This window comes from Bubalus bubalis, chromosome 3 (genome assembly GCF_019923935.1).
Source record: "Bubalus bubalis isolate 160015118507 breed Murrah chromosome 3, NDDB_SH_1, whole genome shotgun sequence".
Taxonomy (NCBI): domain Eukaryota; kingdom Metazoa; phylum Chordata; class Mammalia; order Artiodactyla; family Bovidae; genus Bubalus; species Bubalus bubalis.
In genome coordinates this window covers 19,645,998-19,657,499 of record NC_059159.1, presented here as the reverse complement: position 1 = coordinate 19,657,499, position 11,502 = coordinate 19,645,998, and the positions used below count along the sequence as shown (strand labels likewise).

General features: G+C 44.5%; 1 protein-coding gene across 1 annotated transcript in view; it reads left to right on the top strand.

Moving 5' to 3' along the window:
* Positions 1-3,201: 3,201 nt before the first annotated feature.
* The window catches only part of DHX8 (DEAH-box helicase 8), a 28,469-nt gene continuing 20,168 nt past the window's right edge, over positions 3,202-11,502 (top strand). The window contains exons 1-7 of the mRNA XM_006046834.4: positions 3,202-3,499; positions 7,970-8,055; positions 8,557-8,629; positions 8,994-9,079; positions 10,186-10,295; positions 10,680-11,039; positions 11,336-11,480. Of these exons, the coding sequence (XP_006046896.1) occupies positions 3,352-3,499; positions 7,970-8,055; positions 8,557-8,629; positions 8,994-9,079; positions 10,186-10,295; positions 10,680-11,039; positions 11,336-11,480 (1,008 nt within the window). The 5' untranslated portion in view covers positions 3,202-3,351. The remainder of the gene's footprint in view (positions 3,500-7,969; positions 8,056-8,556; positions 8,630-8,993; positions 9,080-10,185; positions 10,296-10,679; positions 11,040-11,335; positions 11,481-11,502) is intronic.

The window sequence follows — 11,502 nt, the reverse complement described above, 5'->3', positions numbered from 1 at the left end:
TTTGTTTTTTGGCCACACTGTGTGACTTGAGGGATCCTTGTTCCTGGACCAGGGATTGAATGCAGGTTCTTGGCATTGAGCGAGAAGTCCTAACACTGGACTGCCAGGGAATTTCCAGAATGAATTCACTTAAAAAATTATTTTATTTATTTTTTATTGAGGTATAGTTGATGTACATTATTATGTAAGTTTCAGATGTACACCATAGTGGTTCACAATCATAATTTTTAAGGGTTATGCTCTATTTATAGTTATAAAATATTGGCTATATTTCCTGTGCTATACAATATACCCTTGTAGGAATAAACTCACTTAAAAAATTTTTTTTGGAATACACTTAATTTACTATGTTGTGTTAGTTTCAGGTGTACAGCAAAGTGAATCAGTCATACACATACCTACTGTTTTTTAGAGTCTTTTCCCTATATAGTAGGCCCTTATTAGTTATCTGTTTTATATATAGTAGTGTGTATATGTCAATCCCAATCTCCCAATTTTTCCCTCCCTGCGGTGAAGTCACTTTTATACTACATTTGGTTCAGTGTCTTTCATGGGAGAAGGGAGGAAGATTCCACATGCATTTGTGTTTGGGCTATCAATTTATCAGTATCTATGTACTTAATGTTCTCCTCTGGCTTCAAAAAGCATCCCTTGGTATTATAGGGTATATGTGTATTACACAAAAAACTTTGACTTCTGAAAATTTGTACTTAATGGCATACACAATTAAATCAATGTTTTGTTGTTATTATTTACTATTGAGATGTGTGTTCAATAATTACACCCCACCCCACCAAATTAAAAAAGTTTTTGTAGTTTTCTTATAGTACTGTTACCACTACTACATATTATGGTTCTATAGCCTTTTTTCCCTCAGAGCTTTTAAAACAAAAAAACTCCATGTTTTCTTCTCCCCATCCAGTTAAATATTGGAGGAAAGCAGAACATAAATGTATATATATTTTGAAAGGCGAAGAAGCACAAAGAAAAGAATTCAGCGGAATAAGCCCCAGGTAGCCCTGCTCCAAGCTGGCAAGTTGAGCTTGTTGAATCAGATGCAAGATTTTCCATCCCATTCATGTGGGAACAGAGGAAGAGAAAGGGGAGTGGGAAGAACACAGAGGGTACAGTGCTGATCCTTAGGATCCTGGAAACATGGAGCTCTCGGAAGTGATGAGAACTACAGTGAGATGATGAAAGAACAGAGTTCAAAGATGCAGTAGTGTAATGTATCCTGAAGCTAAAAGCAAAAGGGTCTGACTCCCTCCCTTTTGATGAGAAGGCCATCAAAAGGCACTTGGGGGTGCCTCCTGTTTCCTCATTCATCATGCAGAGTGGTGGGGTGTGGGAAATCCTCACCTCACCATGTTGCTGCTGCTGCTGTTTAGTTGCTAAGTTGTGTCCAACTCTTTGCATGGCCATGGACAGTCACCCCCCCAGACTCCTCTGTCCATGGGATTTCCCAGGCAAGAATACTGGAGAGGGTTGCCATTTCCTTATCCAGGGAATCTTCCAGACCTAGGGATCGAATCTGTGTCTCCTACTTGACAGGCGGATTCTTTACCACTGAGCCACTTGGGAAGCCCCTCTCCTCACCATAGTTTGTCACAAAGGAAAAGGGGACCTGAAGCAGAAGCTGGGAGACCTGAGCTTACTGACTTTGGGTTCATAGCACAGCTGATATTTGAGGGAACAAGTTCTGAGAGGACTGAGGGTATTAGCATCTGGAAAACTGGAGGTTGAGGAGTGGTTTTCACAGGAGAGGAGCCAGGTGGCTCTCTGGTGCCTCAGACTTTGGGGATCTGTTCTTGACAGACTTGATGGTGACCACTGTCTCAGCTTTGGGATTATAGCAACTGCCATTGTACTGTGTTTATGAATCAGGATCCTTGTATGGTTATCTCATTTGGTCATCGCCTAAACCCAGTCAGAGCAATATTATCCAAGTTTACAGATGAGAAAACTAAGGCCCAAGAGCTTAAGGTCACTCAGGTAGGTAGGAGAAGTATCAGTTTCTTCATCTGTAAAGTGAGTTAATGATAGCACCAGGTTCCACAGCCTGCTGATTTGTTACAGAATCTCTTGGAATCGTCATGATCCGAGCAGATGCAACGCCCCAGGAATATAGGGGTCTCCGGTTAAGCCAATCTTGACTTTTCCAGAGGTGAATTCAGGTTGGTTTTTTTTTCAAGACTTCTAAAGTGCAGGCGCGGCTTAAAGCTCAACATTCAGAAAACGAAGATCATGGCATCCGGTCCCACCACTTCATGGGAAATAGATGGGGAAACAGTGGAAACAGTGTCAGACTTTATTTTTCTGGGCTCCAAAATCACTACAGATGGTGACTGCAGCCATGAAATTAAAAGACGCTTACTCCTTGGAAGGAAAGTTATGACCAACCTGGATAGCATATTAAAAAGCAGAGACATTACTTTGCCAACAAAGGTCCGTCTAGTCAAGGCTATGGTTTTTCCTGTGGTCATGTATGGATGTGAGAGTTGGACTGTGAAGAAGGCTGAGCGCCGAAGAATTGATGCTTTTGAACTGTGGTGTTGGAGAAGACTCTTGAGAGTCCCTTGGACTGCAAGGAGATCCAACCAGTCCATTCTGAAGGAGATCAGCCCTGGGCTTTCTTTGGAAGGAATGATGCTAAAGCTGAAACTCCAGTACTTTGGCCACCTCATGCGAAGAGTTGATTCATTGGAAAAGACCCTGATGCTGGGAGGGATTGGGGGCAGGAGGAAGAAAGGGACGACAGAGGATGAGATGGCTGGATGGCATCACTGACTCGATGGTCGTGAGTCTCAGTGAACTCCGGGAGTAGGTAATGGACAGGGAGGCCTGGCGTGCTGCGATTCATGGGTCGCAAAGAGTCGGACACGACTGAGCGACTGATCTGATCTGATCTGATCTGAAAGCGCAGGCGCGGCGGGTGTGTATGGGGGTGGGTGGGGAAGGAGACCGGAGGAGGCGGCGGCTCCCGCCTCCTCAGCTCACCCTGCGCAGGCCACGGTCGCCCTCTGCCGACACAGGGCGGAAGCGCGAGTGTATGTTTTCGTGCCTGAAAGCCGGCCAAGAAGATCGCTGACCTATAGAGGGCGCCCGTCAGCGTGCTGAGTAACCCATTCAGCTGTCCCTTCCTCGAGCACTTCCTGTCTGATTTCTATGGTCCATCCGGTTACGTCAAGAAAAGTTCCTGGAGCTTTCGATTTATCGTAAACAAAAGAGGTGCGCCGACCCGGAAGTTGAAACTGGAGCAGGGGCGGGAGTAGCTCGGAGGGCCGGCAGTAAGGGGGCCAGGTGGGAGTAGCTCCGAAGGACCGCGGTTAGGGGCCCCGGGAAGCCGTAGCCATGGCGGTGGCCGTGGCCATGGCGGGAGCCGTACCCGGGACAGAGCTAGGCCCCGCAGAAGAACTCGCCAAACTCGAGTATTTGTCTTTGGTGTCAAAGGTTTGCACCGAGCTGGATAATCACTTAGGTATCAACGACAAGGATTTGGGTGAGTCTGCGGAGGTCCGTGTGGCCTCTGGGTTTGGGCTCGAGGAAAGCGGAAGGAGAAGGGGGATTGATGGGCCGAGTGTGTGTGTGTCTGTCACAGAGACTTGGCCCAGGGCACTTGCGGCCGTGGCCTCCTCTTGAGAATTCTCCAGGCCGAGCTGTTAGAACGCTTTTCCCAGAACTGTCAGTGAAACCCGGAGCGGCCGTCGCTGCTTGCCTCCCCCTCTGCCCCCCTGCTTTCCCCACCCGCCCCCCAGCCTCAGCCCCCTCAGCACACACCCCCCCTCCCCCAGCCCCAGATAATTAAACAGCGTTAACAGCAGCAGCGCAGAGTCACATGTTGATGATGGTGATGATCTTTTTCATGGCAGCTACTTACTGAGTTCCCACTACGTGACAGATATTATGCTTAGTGTTTTACTTTGTCTTATTTGCTCTTTATGCCATCCTGTGAGATAGTATTTTCTGTTTCTAGATTGCGAAAACAAGGCTCTGAGTAATTAAGTAACCCCCCCTTCAAGATCACATATCAAAATGTGAGGTGAGCTTGGTCTGGAATCCAAGTCTGTAACTTTAACTGTGCTCCTAACCATTCATGCTTATACTGTCTCTGAAGCATCAATGTATAGTGTCTCTCAAACATTAGACGTCTTGGGACAAAATGCACATGGGGCAAATACAAACTGAGGAAATGGAAAAGACTAGGGCCCCACAGCTCAGGCTGCAGGCAGGTGGAATCCTCCTGGAGGCAGAGGGATGGGTAGGGTCTAGGGCATGGGTGGAGGAATTGACTTGATAGGCACAGGGATGCTTCATTTTAACTGGAAGGAGGGCAGAATGTGATTTTAAATGCAGATGGGTTTAGAGATAGGTGGTAGGGAGATGAGGAGAAAGTTCCCATTTGACAGTTCTGTTTTCTAAAGGAAGAGAAAGTCATCAGTTGGTGAGATGGAAGAAACGGACACACACATGAGGAAGGAGGGTCAGGGAGGTTAGAAGTATGATCTAGGGTAAGATACATAATTTCTCTGCAGCTGTTTTCTTATCTGTGAAATAGGGATGATACTGTGTTCTTCACAGGATTACCATGTAGCACCTGCGTATTTTAGTTCACTTTTCTCTTGCTTGTCATCAAGATGTGCCTAACTTGTGTAATTTTTTCTCAGTTTACTCTTTTTTTGATAATGAGGTGATAGACTGGTCAGGTTGCTATCTCTCTGGGTAATATGTTCCTTCATTCAGCAAATGTTCATTGAGTTGGGGGATTAGGAATACAGTAGATAGAGTACAAGATAGATTCCCTCAGTGGGCTTACATTGTTTCCCTCTCTCTTTTAAACTACAGAGTACTAATGCCTTAGCTCTTTTTAGAGGAAACAAAAAGTTCTTGAGACCAAAACTGCCCCACCTCCACCTTCATAGGCCACTTGCAAGTCCAGGTTGTCACCTGCTATAGATTGGAGGTTTCAATGACCCCCTCCTTGGGTTTGATTAATTTATTAGAGTGGCTCACAGAACTCAGACACATTTTACTAACTTATTTATTATAAAATGATGTAACAGCTAAATGGAAGGTATGTAACAAGGAGAGAGGAGCTCCCATGCTCTCTGAGTGCCACACTCTCCGTGAACCTCCATGCATTCACCAATCTGGAAACTCTCCAAACCCTCTCTGGATATTTATGGAGGCCTCACTGTATGAGCACTCATGTATTATATAGGCACAGCTCTCATTGTATAGGCACAGCTGATTAAATCATTGGCCATTGATGATGATGTTCAGTTGCTAAGTCATGTCTGACTCTTTGCAACCCCATGGACTGCAGCATGCCAGGCTTCCCCATCCTTCACTGTCTCCCAGAGTTTGCTCAAACTCATGTCCATGGATGAGTGATCCCATCCAACCATTGATGACTGAACTCAATATCCAGCCTCTCTCCCCTTCCAGAGATCAGGGTAGGGCTGAAAGTTCCAGCCCTCTAATCTCTTGATTGGTTTCCTTGACAACTAACTCTCATCCTAGTTACCTAGGGGTTTTCCTAAGGTTATCTCAGAAAAGTAAAAAAAATAATAACTTATTCTCTGCGTTTAGGAAATTCCAAGTGTTTAGGAGCTCCACGCCAGGGATAGAAACCAAATGTGTTTCTTCTTATAAATCACAGTATTTATATTGTGATAAATTTATACACTGTTAAACACAGATTTACGGAACCAGTAACATTAAAAATAGTAATATTGGAAAAGTGTGATTGCCAGAGTTGGTTTTAGTAACAAAAAAGCTAAACTGCCAGAGTTGGTTTTAATAACAGAAAGTTATATATTTATTTCTTGTGTATTTTACTTGTTGACTTAATTTTTTTATTTTGACCTTGATGTATTATCATTTAAATCAATGTCATTATTTTTCCTGTTTTCAACAATGCTGCTGCTGCTGCTAAGTCGCTTCAGTCATGTCCGACTCTGTGCAACCCCATAGACGGCCGCCCACCAGGCTCCCCCGTCCCTGGGATTCTCAAGGCAAGAACACTGGAGTGGGTTGCCATTTCCTTCTCTAATGCATGAAAGTGAAAAGTGAAAGTGAGGTCGCTCAGTTGTGTCTGACTCTTTTCGACCCCATGGACTGGAGCCTACCAGGCTCCTCCGTCCATGGGATTTTCCAGGCATGAGTACTGGAGTGGGTTGCCATTGCCTTCTCTGTTTCAACAATGAGGTGGTTTTTAATTACTGATTCATTTTTGATAGTTCAGTTATATGATGTCCTCATATAATTCTGAAAATTAAAAAGAAGCCCTCATTAATGACAGCTGCAGTGTGGATGCTGGTGACTGCTTTAGGACTGGCTCTCCTGAGCATTGTGTGGCTAGCACCATGTGATTTAGTCTTCTGTCCACATTCTCTAAAGAATTTGGGCTCTGAAATCAGATTTCTGGATTCCAGTTCTGGTTCCACCCATTGTTTTTGGGTAGGTCATTGTCTCAAACCCTCAGCCTCCTCATCTGTGAAACAGGGACAGTAGTACTACCTACCTGTAAGGGTTGTTGTGAGAACCGTGGGGGTAACCCATGTGAAGCACTTAGCATAGTGCCTGGAATGCAGCAGATGTTTAAGAAGTCTTCACCATTGGCACTGTTGTCATTAACTTTAAATAAAAACCCGGTGGCATCTGGCTCTCACTTAACATCATAAAAAAGGTAAAGGCAAATTTCAGCATGGAAATGGTATGTGGTATTAGTTTATAAGTTGGTTATCCAGATCCTCCATGTTATCATTATTATTTTTTAGGATTAAAGTCCAAATGAAGGGAATTGCCTGGTGGTCCAGTGGTTAGGTCTCCATACTTTCCTTGCCGAGGACCTGGGTTCAATCCCTGCGTGGAACTAAGATCTTGAAAGCCATATGGCATGACCAAAAAAAAAAAGTCCAACTAAAACCATTAGAAGTTGAGGCAATTTTCTCAATCTATCATAAAATGCACTTTTCTCCTGCAAGTCTCTTAATTAATAGTTCTAATATTGGAAATTTTGAGAACTAGGCAGGTTTGTGAAATTTGGGAGTGGGGAGCAAGTGAGTCTTTCACCAACTTGGATATTGTACCACCCAGCGGCTGCCTGGAGCTCATATATATTATAGATGGTGTGAGTCCTTTCAGAAACTGTAGAAAGCATCCTGTTGTGTCCATGTGTGCATGCCTGTGCACAAGTGCGTTGGCTTATGACCTTGGACATGCTTGCCTCTAGAATCTGTATGGCGGAATACATACCTAGTAGTTTCATGAAGCGGAGAAGGCAATGGCACCCCACTTCAGTGCTCTTGCCTGGAAAATCCCATGGACGGAGGAGCCTGGTGGGCTGCAGTCCATGGGGTCGCTAGGAGTCGGACACGACTGAGCAACTTCACTTTCACTTTTCCCTTTCACCCATTGGAGAAGGCGATGGCACCCCACTCCAGTGTTCTTGCCTGGAGAATCCCATGGATGGCGGAGCCTGGTAGGCTGCAGTCCATGGGGTCACTAAGAGTCGGACATGACTGAGCGACTTCACTTTCATGCATTGGAGAAGGAAATGGCGACCCACTCCAGTGTTCTTGCCTGGAGAATCCCAGGGACGGGGGAGCCTGGTGGGCTGCCGTCTATGGGGTCGCACAGAGTCAGACACGACTGAAGCGACTTAGCAGCAGCAGCAGTTTTCATGAAGAGCACTATGATCTGCGACAAGGAGGTCTTCCTCTCTCAAATGCACTCAAAGGCCTGGTGATCCATGTCTTCTTTTTATTTATGAAGATTAACTAGACCATACATGGATAATCTTGGTAATCTAAATTCTTTCTCTACTCTTACTGAATGGTGCTTTTCGGTTTTTATGAAGACTGAAGACTGTTGGATAACCAAACTGGTTTTATTTTTAACATACTTGAAACTGATTTCTTCCTTAAGTCTCCATTTTCCTGGTTTTAATCCCTTTTCTCATTTGCAGCTGAATTTGTGATCAGTCTTGCTGAGAAAAATACCACCTTTGATACTTTCAAGGCTTCGCTGGTCAAAAATGGTGCAGAATTCACAGTATGTTTACATAGAGACCCCTGTTTTGTTTTAATATCACTGTTGGATTTAAATTTTGATAGTACATGCCAATAAACTGAACCATTAAGTATGTGATGTTTTCATGACACTAAGCAATGGCGATATAACTGAATTGCCTGTGACACCTTTCTAGGAAAATGGGGCAGAATTTCCATTATTAAGTCTTTATGGGTGCTTACATTCTTGTTCTGTGAATCAGGAAGTCAGAAACAACAGTCTAGGTGTGAAAGGTAGTTCTAAACCGTGGGAAATAAAATAGTTGAAGGGAACTAGGTTACATGCCTGCAAAGAGTCATAAATATCAGTTTTCTCTGAGGTATGTTACTAGGTTCAGGCCACATCAGGTTGACACTCTGCTTTATTTGTCCCAGTTAGTTAAATTCAGGTGCATTACCACTGTTTCTAAAGGACATCCCTTTTCTTAGTGTTTTTAAGCACTGATCCAGGAGCTGACAATCTTTGTTCTGTTTCTTTTCAAAGGATTCACTCATTAGTAACTTGCTGCGTCTCATACAAACCATGCGGCCTCCAGCAAAGCCTTCTACTAGCAAAGGTGAGCAGAGCTTCTAGCCAAGCTTCGTCTCCAGTATGGTTTAGGTTGTGAGCATCCTATAAACTGCATTTGTTTACCTTGCTGCAGCTGCTGAACAAGTAGATTAAAGTAATAAGACATAACCAATCAAATGCATACTGAATCACACTCCCCATCCCAGTGCCAGTGTAGTTGTTGAGGGTTTTGTAATCAGTATTTTTTTTTTAGGAAGTTGAATTATGTTTATAGTAATGTGTAAGAGTAATATGTAGAAAAATGTTTTTAGTTTGATGCAAATCTAATGTTGAAGTTCTTTTGTTAATCTCTAAGAATATTAATTATGTCTTTTTTTTTTTTAACCCTTTCATGCTTTTAATGAATTAAGATCCAGTTGTTAAGCCCAAAACTGAAAAAGAAAAGCTGAAGGAACTCTTCCCAGTCCTTTGCCAGCCAGACAACCCTTCTGTTCGGGTACTGATACCATTTTGAGCTTGTCTACTGCAGCTACATGTCCCCCCACCTCACCCCTTTTCTCTGTTTCATTAGTTATTAATTTTAAGTTTGCCTTCACTGTAGTGTATTAGGATTTTTCAAAGTAAAAGTGTCTGGCCACTCCCTGAACACGTACTATGTGTAGAGTAGTGTTAAAAGGTTCAGAGAATGATATTCCAGGGAAATGAGATTGGGAATTTTGGGAAGCAATGATTAAGGGATATGGAATAGGTATGAAATAGCATAAAGTTCTGATACAGCTGCCTGTTGTGCAAAATTAGGTTTTTTTCTTTGTTACATATTGTGTGTATGTGTTCAGTTGTATCTGGCTCTTTTTGACCCCATGGACTGTAACCCACCAGACTCCTCTATCCATGGAATTTTCCAGGCAAGAATACTGGAGCAGCTTGCCTACTCCAGGGGATCTACCCTGACCCAGGGATCAAACCTGCATCTCCTGCAATGCGAGGCAGATTCAAAGTGTTTTGATTTTTTAATTTCACTAGTACCTACTATATGCCAAGCTATTATAACTATCAGGGTACAGTGGTGAACAAAACAGACTAGAGTGTCTGCCGTCTTGGACATTACATCCTGGTACTGGGGCAGGGAATGAACATGCAGACTTCTCTAGTGGGGAGGAGACGGGCAATACCCAAGTAAGTAGATGGTATAGCTGAGAGCGATGAGAACTATGGTGAAAAATAAAGAGGTGAAAGAGAGAAGGGAGTGTAGAGGGAGAGTGCTGTGAAAAAATTTTGACGTCTATTTTCTGTTCATAATCACCACTTGCATGCTTTCATGGGAGCGATGGTACCTAATTGCCACCATAAGGCTTGTATTAAGGCCAACAGGGATTTGCCAAGTGTGGAAATGACTTCCAGGAGCCTTTGCTCATTCCTTCTCCCTCTGTCTCAAATTGTGTTGGAAATCTCTGCCCCCTCTGCTTCCCTCACATTAGTGGTCAGAACTGTAGGGACTGTTAGATTTGCAGATGACTGTTAGAATTTGCAGATTTACAGATTCTTGAGAGCGGACTTTTCTTGTCCCCTTTTCTCCTGACGTGGCTGCCTCTGTCTCTGTAGACCATGCTGGATGAGGATGACGTGAAAGTCGCTGTGGATGTCCTGAAAGAACTGGAGGCCTTGATGCCCAGTGCAGCAGGCCAGGAGAAGCACAGAGACACCGAGCACCGGTTTGTCCCTCACGTCCTATCCTTTGCAAGTTTAGGATATAGTGATAGTTGAATTGTGGACCAGCAAGCAAAACTGGGCAAGTTTACAGAATCTAGACTGGCCACGTACCATACTACTGGATCTGTTTTCAGTCCTCCCTGGTGAGAGTAGTTTAGGCAGCAAGTGCTGAAATGTTCAGAAGATAGAAATCTGGGTTGAAAGAGGGCTGAATACGTTTGTGGTCTCCTCTGTTATTGGCCTGCAGCAATGTCAGTCATAGTTACTGAAACTCCAGTTCAGCATTTAGTGGGTACCTTCCATATGCATGGCACTGTGTTAGGTGCTTGGGAAGGCGAGGATGGAATTGGGCTGGTTTTGTTTTTCAAACAAGTATTTGTTGCTAGGGACAAGGCCAAGAAAAAGAAGCGCAGCCGGAGCCGAGAGCGAGAGCGAGACCGTGACCGCGAGCGAGAACGAGAACGTGATAGAGACCATAAGCGGAGACACCGGTCCCGCTCTCGATCACGTTCCCGGACCCGGGACAGGAATAAGGGGAAGTCTAGATACCGGTCCAGGAGCAGAAGTCAGAGTCCCCCCAGAGATCGGAAAGACCGAGACAAGTATGGGGAGCGGAATCTGGACAGATGGCGAGATAAGCACGTGGACCGCCCTCCGCCAGAAGAACCCGCCATTGGGGACATTTACAACGGCAAGGTTACCAGCATCATGCAGTTTGGATGTTTTGTGCAGCTGGAGGGACTGAGGTAATGATACCAGCAAAGGCCAGAATTTCTTTTATCACTGGGGATTTTCATATTTTAAAAAGTGACTGTGTCAGGCTGTTAGAAGTTGACCTTTTATTTGAAATGTCATAGAGCCATTTATTCCTTCCTCTGAATTCAGATCCACCCTTTTGCTAGTTGACACAGATGAGAATTTGTTGCCCCCCACCTCCACCCTTGCCCCCAACTTTTTCTTTGGGAAGGTGGTAATTCTAGTTTATTGTTTGGCCGGTTTCTTGGAACTTTGCTCTTGTTCCTGATGTGTCTGACTCCCTCAGGAAGCGGTGGGAAGGCCTGGTGCACATCTCTGAGCTCCGGCGGGAAGGCCGTGTGGCCAATGTGGCTGACGTGGTGAGCAAAGGCCAGAGGGTCAAGGTCAAAGTGCTGTCCTTCACTGGGACCAAAACCAGCTTGAGCATGAAGGTAGGTAAGATATGCAGCTGGT